This window comes from Nicotiana sylvestris, chromosome 10 (assembly GCF_000393655.2).
Source record: "Nicotiana sylvestris chromosome 10, ASM39365v2, whole genome shotgun sequence".
NCBI classification, from domain to species: Eukaryota; Viridiplantae; Streptophyta; class Magnoliopsida; order Solanales; family Solanaceae; genus Nicotiana; species Nicotiana sylvestris.
The window spans coordinates 22,796,110-22,808,217 of NC_091066.1; the positions used below are offsets into that span (position 1 = coordinate 22,796,110).

The following is a 12,108-nucleotide window of genomic DNA, read 5'->3' on the forward strand; positions in this document are numbered from 1 at the left end:
ATTTGATTAAATAATTGCTATTTAGAGTCAATAATTGTGTTGCAAATTCTTACTCAGCGTTCTGTTTTTTCTTCACCAAGTTATGCGAATCAATGAGTTTGGTTAACCAACTTTTTAAAATTTGTGTCAAGAACATCTTTTATTATACACTTCTTCTAGTTTTGATACAATTTTCTTTAAACATTGATCTTTCGAGCTTTTTGAGAGAATACAAATCTTGGTGGTTAGCACGTAGAAATTCTTGTTTGTACCGTCACTATATTTTTCTGCCATGAGTCATTCTCAAGTACCTTTTTTCATTTTTCTATCTCCTCCTGAATTTGACCATCTATATTAACAAATGAAGTTAGATAAAACATCGATGATGGCATGAAATGACCAACTCCAAGTCTACAACAAAGTTTTTAATCTCATCAGCAAAGTTCGCCTGAGCATCTGCATCAGATTTTGACTCATATTAAAAGATAGTTTGCAAGGTGTTAAATCCTCAAATAACAACAATTATCTCCTAGCCAAATTTTATGAAAATATAGATGTTACTGAATGTTTCTCTTTTCATAAGAGAATTTCTAAACATCCTGATCATTTAGTTGTGAAGTTGGAAGTTTTTCAATTATTATTATTCTCGAGAAATGCTTATTCGTAAGAAGATAGTATGATGCTATAATTTAAAGTGATTATGTAATATTTCTTACCATTAGAGATTTGCAAATGAAGAATAAGCATAAGAACCAACACTTAATATGCAAGTTTGAAAATGTAGAAAAAAAAATATAAACACAAAATAAACAAAATTTAAAATGTAAAGGAGGTGAAGAAGTGTTATTTACAAAAAAATAAAGCTCCCTTATCTATATGCTTGCTTTCGATGTAGAAGAGAGTTCTCTTAGAACCTTGGTTGTTCGACGTTTCCTTACTCAAATCAACCCGTTCTTCTATCCTAGTCATAGCATAGAGTAATAATTTCTTCTCTATTACGACAATTATCCTCTAAAAACAGGTAGAGATAAAATGAAAGGATTCGTTGTAAATGTGTTTACAAAGATGATAGTTATTTAATATGTGTTCTCGCTCCTTTTTTTGCCGTGTAATGTCCTATATTTCAGTGTGCATGTATGCAGGAGGTTCTGTGCAAGTGAACGTGCAAGTGAAATGGAGGATGGGAAGTGAGACATGAGTTAGAGGATTAGATTAGTTTTCCTCTATTTTATCATTATTTGTTTCAGATTTTTTTTATATATATAAAATTTTCATATATATATATATTTTCAAACTCCAAAATTTTTGGAGCTTTGTCCTGAAGTGCCACTTGGCTAATTGTGGCTATGCCACTTGGTTCAATATGGTGCTTTTTTTCCTCTCCTTTTAATTAGATATAGATATATTTTTGGTTTTAAAAATGAGAATTTTTCTGGTGATGGCACTTATCATCCCATCTTTGTTTTGCCTCTCCTATTATATATAGATAGAAAATATAGAATTTATTTTCAATATAAAGTTTTAATTTTTACATTCTTTACTATGTTTGTTGTGATTCTTAAATTTTCAGGGTTAATAAATAATTTTAAAAAGTACAATATCAAATATGTAAATTAATTTTTAAAAGTATTTCACTACATTCTCGCAACGTCTGAAAAAGTAAATTTAATGATTTAGACTTGGAGTAATATTTTTTTTTAATTTAAGGTTTAGTAAATAATTTTAAAAAAAATGCCCAAAAAGAGTTTGAATCCAATGTGGGAGTCCATGTTGTAGTTAAGTGGAAGGTTCAGAAAATTTAAATTATTTTCTATTTTAAATTATTTTTGAATTTTCAAATGTATTGGAAGTTTGTCCTAAAATTTAACACTTGTTGAATTGTGGTTGTGCTTTGGTCCAAAAAATTAATCAATCAATTGACCGAAGACGACGACGACGTAAGGCTTGCCTTCTTCTCAACTCTTTAAGAGCTAGAAGAAGAGCAATTTCTTATATACCCATAGAAAACCTTTTCCTCTTCCAATATGGGACAATATCCCTTTGCCAAGGGGAACACTTAAAATTTCACTTAAAAATTTCATTTCCCTCCATTTCCCATTCACCCTATTTTAACCATATCATATACTTAAAAATCCCAACAGATATATGGTACGACGTTTCAAAAAGATCCAAAATTAAAGAATGAAAGAAAGGAAAAAAGAAAAAAGGAAAAAGGATTAACATGAACAGCGAGAAAATGATGCTTAAGTAATGCTACTTTTATCAGAATCGAATCCTGTGGTTGAAAATGATAGGAAAATTTTATGAATCAAACTACCGAAAAGTCATTACCTATTAATGTGAATATTTTTATTATATATATACACGTTATAATTACAAATTGACCAATGGGACACTGGGGTTTAAATTTTAATAAAAAGATAAAAATGCTATGCAATTTCTTTTTATCTGTCTAAATATAAATTAGCTGAGAGTTGGCCTATCATTAGTGAAAGATTATAGGTGTAAACTGAATTAGTTGATATACGCATAAATTGGCATGAATCTTATCGTTACCGAAAGACAGAAGAAAGAGTTACAACCATATAATTGAAGTGACGAATCGAATGAAATGACAACTTAAAATATTTTTTTGGTCAATCTAATCGTTCAAAGAAGCCATACAAAGACTAAATTAAAGTGGTTGGTGAGATCAAATTAAGAGCGACAATGTCAACCGTTATATAGCTTATAAATTATAATTAAGTCAGTAAAACCAAAAGAATTCTCCTTTTTTACTAATCCTACTAAAGGGCATACAGAATTAACTTCAATTATATTAGGTTAATGCTAGCTGTTTTGAATTTTTGTAAACGGATAATACAAAGAATTTGTTGCTTAAAATTAAAGCAGACTACCAAGAGATAACTGTTTATCATGGTGATCTACACAAAGCATGATAGCTAATTATATAAGTAAAGACTTTTTATGCAATTAGGTTATTTTTACTTGTTGTAGTACTAGTATGTATCTCATCTTATTTTCGATCATAAATTTCACATTTAATTAGGATGACTTACCTGTAAATATCCTTTAGGTAACCGATAATCAGATAGTATAAAAGTTTTTTTATTAAAACCGTATATAAAACTTAAAAGGCTTTAATAAAATACATCTCTAGTATAAAATTTTTATACTACTGTTGATGTAGCCACACTAAAATCCAAGCTAAAAGCGGCTCTTTACTGATGCTAATAACTACTCCGTAGTTATAGGAAATTAATCACTTCAGGAAATCAATTAGCTAGTATGTAGAGAACTAGCTATAAGTGTAATGAAAGGCATCAGCCTTAAACGGCGCATAGGCCTGGGGCCCTTAAAATGAATAATAATAATAATAATAATAATAATAATAATAATAATAATAATGATGATGATGATGATGATGATGTCACGACCCAAATTCCATTATAAGTCGTGATGGCGCCCAACGACGTTATTAGGCAAGCCAATCCCTAGACAACTAGCGAGTTCTCATTTATTTTACCAAATAATCCCAACATGTTCTTGACTCAAATTTAAAACAAGTGATAATTAACAATCCATAATAATCAATGTGTGTGTCAGGAACTAGTGTCACAAGTACTAAGGCAACTAGTAGAATGTACAAAAGAATATAACTACCCTACTGCCTAGGATAGGATAGACAGATATAACAAAAGAAAAGAAGAGACCTCGGCATGCTGTTGAACGGCTCAGAAGGGGCAGCTCACCTTGAAATCTCGATCAAGTATCAGGGGTGCGCGCCGGCTGGATAGCTAGATACACCTGGCTCAGATCCTGTACAGTTAAGTACATGAGCGTAGTATGAGCACATAAACAACATGTACCCAACAAGTATCCAGTCTAACCTCGAAGAAGTAGTGACGAGGGGTCGACTTGACACTTACTAAGGTCAATATCAATAATATTTAAGGATTTCGCTAAGCATGGATAGCATGAATATAACGACAGTCTCAGAATCAAGGAGAAAACGATATATCAATTTCAGTCATGTCATATAGTTATTTGCATTTCAAAGCATTTAAACAGAGTAAATCATGGATAAATTCCACATAAATAACATGTGCACATTATGCCGAGGTCGTCCGGTCCGGTCCAACATAATATTAAACTGTGCACTGCCAGAGGGTCGAATGGCACGAACCATAGATGCATCTATTTCTACCGAGGCGATCGGCCCAATCCACAAATAGCAATTTTTATCAAGTAAGCATACATTGCTCACTTATAGTCAAATAAATTCATACAAGTTCTCAAGTAAGTGCGTACATTCTTTTATAATTATTTACAATTCCTAGAATGTCCTAAGCGATCTCAGTAGCAAGCAAAAACGTAGGCATTTGTATGTATAGCATGATATGAGTCCTAAACTACCCGGACAATTAGCATAATAGTAGCTACGCACGGACTCTCGTCACCACATACGTACGTAGTCCCCATAGATAGTCACAAGTATTTATTTAATTCACCTAGGGGTTTATTTCCCTCTTACAAGGTTAGAAAGGAGACTCGCCTTGCTCCAAAGCTTACTTCCAAACTCAAGAACGTGCTCAAAACCCTCAATTCGGAGTTGAACGATCTAAAACTAATCAAACAGGGTAAGAACTAGTCAATACAAGCTCAAGAGTTCATATTCTAGCTATTAGAGTAATTTCCCAACCCTAGATGCAAAGTTCCTAAAATTCATCCCGGGCCCACGAATTCCGAATTTTTTGAAGAAAGTTATTACCCATAACCTAAGGATCAAGAATATATGATTTTTACTCCATTCCATAACGAATTTCGTAGTGAGATCTTGTTTTTATCAAAACCCTAGGTTTTATTCTAATCCCATGATTTTTACTAATTTTTATGTGTTAGTCTACCCAAACCCCAAATATTAAACTCACATTAAGTGGAAATAACTTACCTCACAATGTTAGGTTGAAATCCCTTCTTTGGAAGCTCCCAAATCGCCCAAGTGTAGAAGTGAAATGAAATAAATGGCCTAAGTCCCATTTTTAAAAGATGTGTCCAGGTCTCTGATGTCGCATTTGTGACATCAGGTTCGCAAATGCGAAGGTCGCAATTGCGACAAAATCATCGCAAATGTGAACCTGGGCTCCCTTTGCAAGGGTCGCAAATGCGACAAAAGGGTCGCAAATGTGGACCCTGCTTGGTTCGCAAATGCGAACAAAATGTTGCAGATGTGACGACTGCTCAGTTCAGGCTTCTTCGCAATTGCGAAGCCTTACTTGAAAATATGGTCATCGCAAAAGCAAACAATTCCTCGCATTTGCGAGACCTGCAACACTGTCCAGAAATACCAGAAAAATTGGAGTGTTTTCACTCCCAACACACGTCCGAAACTCACCCGAGCCCTCGGGGCTCCACACCAAATACTCACACAAGTCTAACAACATCATACAAACTTGCTCGTGCGATCAAATCGCCGAAATAACATCTAAAACTACGGATTTAACATCAAAACACATGGAATCACGTCAAATCAGTCCCGTTTCTACCAAATTTTACAGACATGACTTAAATGTTATATTGGACATGTATCGAGCTCCGGAACCAACATACGGGCCCGATACCAATATGATCAAATATTATTCAATTTCTTTAAATCCTTAGATTTTTAGTTTAGTAATTTTTAACAAAAATTCATTACTCAGGCTAGGGACATCGGAATTCAATTCCGGGCATACGCCCAAGTCCCATATTTTACTATGAACCCTTCGGGACCGTTAAACTATGAGTCCAGATCCGTTCACTAAAAATATTGACCAAAGTCAAACTTGGCCTTTTAAGCCAACCTTAAAGAACCAAGTGTTCCGATTTCAACCCAAACTCTTCCAAATCCCGAACCAACCATCCCCGCAAGTCATAAATCAGTTAAAGCAAGTACCAAAAGTCTTATTTAAGGGAACATGATTCTAGAAAGAAAAATGACCAGTCAGGTCATTACATTCTCCACCTCTTAAACAAACGTTCGTCCTCGAACGGACATAGAAAAGTACCCGAGCTAGGGAAAAGATGGGGATATCTGCTCCGTATGTCCTCCTCGGACTTCCTGGTCACCTCCTCAACTGGTTGGCCCCTTCACTGGACCTTTACCATAGAAATCCTCTTGGATCTCAACTTGCGATCCTGTCTATCAACAATGATAACTGGCTTCTCCTCATAGCCTAAACTCTCATCTAGCTAAATAGTATTGAAATATAACACATGGGACAAGTCAACGTGATACCTTCGAAACATAGACATGTGGAAAACTGGATGAACTCCTGATAGGCTGGGAGGTAAAGCAAGCTCATAAGCAACCTCCCTAACTCGCCTCAGCACCTCAAATGGGCCAATAAATCTTGGGCTCAACTTGCCCTTCTTCCCGAATCTCATAATACCCTTCATCGGTGAGACTTTCAAGAGGACCTTCTCGCCGACCATAAATGATACATCACATACTTTCTGATCCGCGTAACTCTTCTGTCTGGACTGTGCTGTGCGAAGTATTTCCTGAATAAACTTTACCTTCTTTAAGACATCTTTCACCAAATCTGTACCATATAACTTATCCTAACCGGGCTCAAACCACCCGATAGGAGAACGACACCGCCGACCGTATAAAGCCTCAAATGGAGCCATCTCGATACTGGACTGATAAATGTTGTTATAAGCAAACTCGGCCAAAGGCAAGAACTAGTCCCACTGCCCTCCAAAGTCAATCACACATGCTCCGAGCATGTTCTCCAGAATTTGAACTGTCCGCTCCGACTGCCCGTTGGTCTGCGGGTGAAATGCTGTGCTGAGCTCTGCCTGGGTCCCCAACTCACTCTGCACGGTTCTCTAGAAATGGGAAGTGAACTGAGGGCCTTTATCTGATATAATGGAAACAGGCACACCGTGTAACCGAACTATCTCCCGAATGTAGATTTGAGCCAACCTCTCTGAAGTATAAGTAGTCACTATCAGAATGAAGTGTGCTGACATGGTCAAGCTGTCGATAATGACCCAAACTGCATCAGACTTTTGTAATATCTGCAGCAACCCGACTATGAAGTTCATAGTAATGCGCTCCACTTCCACTCAGGTACAGGCATCTGCTGAAGTATGCCACCTGGCCTCTGGTGCTCATACTTAACCTGCTGGCAATTAAAACACCTAGCCACCTTCATCCGACGCCACCAATAATGTTGCCTCAGGTCACAATAGATCTTCGTAGCACCTGGATGAATAGAATACCATGAATTGTGTGCCTCATCTAGAATCCTCTCCCTCAAGCCCTCGACATTAGGAACACATAGCAACCCTGGAGTCGCAGAACACCATTCTCGCCAATAGAAACCTCCTTGCCACTACCCTGTAACACCATCTCTCTGAGAACTACCAAATGCGGATCACCAAACTACCGAGCCTTGATCTGCCCCAATAATGAAAACTGAGCAATAACACATGCAAGGACTCGACTGGGCTCTGAAATGTCCAACCTTACAAATTTGTTAGCCAAGGACTAAATGTCCAAAGCTAGTGGCCTCTCCTTCGCTAAAATGAATGCCAGGCTACCCATACTCTCTACTTTCTTATTCAATGCATCTGCGACCACATTTGCCTTGCCCGGATAATAAACAATGGTGATGTCATAATCCTTTAGTAACTCAAGCCATCTACACTGCCTCAAATTGAGATCCCTCTGCTTAAACAAATGTTTTAAGCTACGATGATCAGTATAAACCTCACATGACACCCCATACAGATAATGCCTCCATATCTTAAGATCATGAACATTCGTTGCTAACTCTAGGTCATGCACAGGGTAATTCTTCTCATGAATCTTCAGTTGACGAGAAGTATATGCAATAACTCGCCCCTCCTGCATCAATACACATCCCAAGCCAACGCGCAAAGAGTCATAATATACCGTATATATCCCCGAACCGGAAGGCAACACTAAAATTGGTATTGTAGTCAAAGCTGTCTTGAGCTTCTGAAATCTCGTCTCATAATCATCGGACCAACGGAAAGGAGCACCCTTCTGGGTAAAGCTAGTCAAAGGTGCTGCAATGAATGAAAAGCCCTACACGAATCGGTGATAATAACCTGCTAACCCCAGGAAACTCCTAATCTCAGTCACTGAAGTAGGACGTGGACCACTCTTAACTACCTCAATCTTCTTAGGATCCACCTTAATACCCTTTCCTAATACAATATGCCCCAAGAACGCTACTAACTCTAGCCAAAACTCACACTTGGAGAACTTAGCATATAACTTCTGCTCTCGCAAGGTATGAAGCACTACTCTCAAATGTTGCTAGTGCTCTCCCATGCTACGTGAGTATATCAAGATGTCATCTATGAAAAAGATAACAAATGAATCAATATAAGTCCTGAACAGCCTGTTCATCAAGTCCATAAACATCGTTGGGGCATTAGTCAAGCCAAAGTACATCACCAAAAATTCATAATGGCCATATCTAGTACAGAAAGCAGTATTCGGAACATCTAAGTCCCGAATCTTTAGCTGATGATACCCCGACATCAAGTCGATCTTAGAGAACACCCTAGAACACTACAACTGGTCGAACGAATCATCAATGTGCGGCAATGTGTACTTTTTCTTGATGGTAGCCTTGTTCAACTGGCGGTAATCAATGCACATCCGCATAGTCCCATCCTTCTTCTTTACAAATAACACTGGTGCACCCCAAGGTGACACTCGGTTTAACAAACCCCTTTGCTAAAAACTCCTCAAGCTGCTCTTTCAACTCCTTCGGAGCCATACGGTACGGTGGGATAGATATAGGCTGGGTGCCTGGAGCCAAGTCAATACAAAAATTAATATCACGATCCGGTGGCATGCTAGGAAGGTCAAAAGGAAACACATCGGTGAACTCCCGAACTACTGGAACTGAATCAATCGTCGGAGACTCTGTGGTGGTGTCCCGAACATAAGCTATATAAGCCAAACAACCCTTCTCGATCATGTGCCGAGCCTTCAGAAAAGAGATGACCCGACTAGATGTTCTAACTGAGGAACCCTTCCACTCCAACCTCGGCAACTCTGGAATTGCTAAAGAAACAGTTTTGGCATGGCCATCTAGGACGGCGTGGTATAAGGATAACCAATCCATGCCCAAGATGACCTCAAAGTCGGTCATATGAAGCAACAAGAGGTCTGCTCTAGTCTCAAAACCATAGAATGTGACCACACAGGACCCGTAGATCCGATCCATAACCACAGAATCGCCCATAGGAGTGGACACATGAATAGGAGTACCCAAGGACTCATGTGAAATATCTAGAAAATGAGCAAACAGAGATGATACATATGAATAAGTAGACCCTGGATCAAATAGCACTAAAGCATCCCTATCGTAGACGGAAATAATACCTGTGATAACGGCACCTAAGGCCAATGCATCTGGTCTGGCCGGAAAAGCATAGAATTTGGCTGGAGCGCCGGCTGGCTGGCCTCCACCTGACTGAGCAGTATCTGGCTGATCTCTCCATGTTTGGCCTCCACCTCTAGGATGGCCCTTACCAGTCTGTCCTCCGCCTCTGGGCGGCTAGGCAACTAGTGCTGAAATCATAGGCTACAGACCTGCTGCACTGCCTTGTCCCGAATCCTGGAGCAGTATCTCCTCATATGACCCAGATCTCCGCACTCAAAACAACCCCGTGGTGCGGTGACCTGCTACCCTGATGTGTGACCCTGATGGCCTGTAGACCCACTGGAAGAAGCCTGAATAGCCGGTGGGTGGTATGAACTCTCCGGTATAGCACTGAAATAGGAGCCAGAAGAACCCTAGGGACCTGAATACCCACTGGAAGAACCCTGAATAGCTGGCGGGCGATAAGAACTTTCTGGGTATGGCGCTGAAATAGGGGCACGTTGGAGAACCTCGAGGAGGTGGTGATGCTGAATATCGGCGCCTGCTGGGCTGACCCCTCCCAAATTGACCTCTGCCCCTAGACGGGGCACCTCTGAACTCTCCAAAAAATTGAGCCCTCTTGTCCTGCTGCATCTGCTCTCTATCTCTTAGACGGTAGCCCTCAATCCTCTGCACCATCTCTGCGTCAATAGGAAGTATTATCAGTGCATGACGAGACAACTCAGAAAACCTCGCCTTGTAGTCGGTCACTGACATCTGACCCTGCTCAAATTGATACTGCATCTCTTCCCTCTCAGAGGGTGGAATATACCTATCCAGGAAAAGTTGTGTGAACTGACCCCAAGTAATAGGAGGAGACCCCGCTGTCCTGCCAAAAACATAAGACTACCACCATCTACGGGCCCTACCCTCCAGCTGGAATGTAGTGAATTCAACCTTGTGAGTCTCCAATATCCTCATGTTGTGCAGTCTGTCCCTACACCTATAAATGAAATCCTAAGCATCCTCATGACGCTCACCTTCGAAGACGGGAAGGTGTAACCTAGTCCATCTATCCGGCAACTTCTGCAGATCGTTGTCCATAGCTGGTCTAGGCTCAGGTACCACTACAGCAACTGTCTGAGCCCCATCCGCAGGTAGTGCACCCGGAGTCTAATACACTGCAGCTGCATGACTGGGCAGTAGTGGTCTGTGCTCCCCTTCCCGCCTGAGATGTGGATGGGACTGCTGGAAATAAACCAGCCTGAATCATGGTGACCATGAACTGCAACATATAGCCCATGACATCCTGGAAACCCGATGCTGTCATGAAGTCCGCCGGGGTAGGTGATAAATAGGGATTATAGTTTATTTTACACTCCTTCTTACTTGAGTTTTGTTTAAAAATGTATACAAAATAGTCCCAAAGGCTTACATGTTGTACTTGTTTGCAGGGTTTGGTAAAAAATGTGAAAATTAGTCAAAACTAGCTCAAAAAGGAGTGAAACATGCACAAGTATTAAGAACAAGTCCAAGCACAGAGCAATAGATCCACTGCGGCCGCATTCCATTTAGTGTGGTCCGTAGTAAGGAGATTTAGAGAGGTTCACATTTTGGAACCTCAAGCACTGCGGCCGCAAAGCATTTTGTGCGGACCATAGTGGCATCACTGCGGCCGCAATCAAGTTTGTGCAGTCCGCAAAAATGGGGTTTAGAGAGTTGGGATTTTGGAGGTAATTGCCAATGCGGTCCGCGGTCCTTTTTGTGCGGACCATATTTGAAGCCACCCCGGTTGCAGTGCATTTTATACGGCCCACGGTGGCCAAGTTTAAAGAGCAGAGTTTGAAGACAAAAAGCCTCACCGCGGCCACACTCCATTTCTTGCGGTCCGTGGTGGGGTATTTTTGTCCAGAAAATTTGGCATAGTATAAATACTTTTTTCCCCATTTTTAGGTCATCTTTTGTAATCTAAGGAAGACCAAAGGACGTGAAAGGTTGTGTTAAGACATTTTGAGTAATTTGTAGCTAGATTAACACTGATTCTTCTTTATCTTAGCTTGTAATTAAATCTTATGGGTTATTCTTCATCAATTTATCAGTTTTATTCTATTATTATGAGTAGCTAGACCCATTAGCTAGGGTTGTGGCTCAACCCTAGTGTGGGTATTTGATGGGTCTTTTGAGTTAAGGCTTAGATGTTTGTGGGTAGTTAATATTTGGACTGATTTGTGTTTTCCATGTTGAATTAGTGGTTGCAAACACTAATTTGTGCCTATTTGACTTGGGTTCTTCTTGAGAAAGAGAACTTGAGTCCAGGAAAATCAGTCCTACAAGGAATTGGGGTGTCATCAAAAGATTGATAGCCCCAATTAAAGGGTTAAACCTAGAGATAGTAATACCCAACTTGAGCCTGTATTGCTTGCACAATTTGGACACCCAATTGGTCTTGAGAAAGTCAATTAAGGCAAAGTCACTCAAGCTACCGAGAGGTATAGAGTGAGTAATTCCATGCATTGGCTATATAAGAATCCCCAACATAACTTTTTTTTCTTAGGCTTTAGATCCCGTCAAGTACTCACCTAGGAGAAAGTCACTTCCCTCGTGCCTCTTTAACTAATTAGAAAACCCTACAAGCAATCATTCTTAGTTTAATTTAGCTTATTTAGCCTAAATATTAGAAGTAATATTCAACCAAAAGATGATTGGAAGAGTAATTAAGAGCACTACACATCTT

At 39.5% G+C, this 12,108-nt stretch overlaps 1 protein-coding gene across 1 annotated transcript; it reads right to left on the minus strand.

Annotated features, from left to right (window-relative positions):
* Positions 1-6,852: 6,852 nt before the first annotated feature.
* LOC138879090 (uncharacterized) lies at positions 6,853-10,478 on the minus strand. Its single transcript, XM_070158664.1, has 7 exons — positions 10,415-10,478; positions 9,965-10,258; positions 9,041-9,301; positions 8,104-8,202; positions 7,925-8,061; positions 7,739-7,876; positions 6,853-7,044 (listed from the first exon to the last, which is right to left on the minus strand). Exons 1-7 carry the CDS (start codon positions 10,476-10,478, stop codon positions 6,853-6,855), a joined length of 1,185 nt encoding a protein of 394 aa, XP_070014765.1.
* Between the last annotated feature and the right edge of the window lie 1,630 nt (positions 10,479-12,108).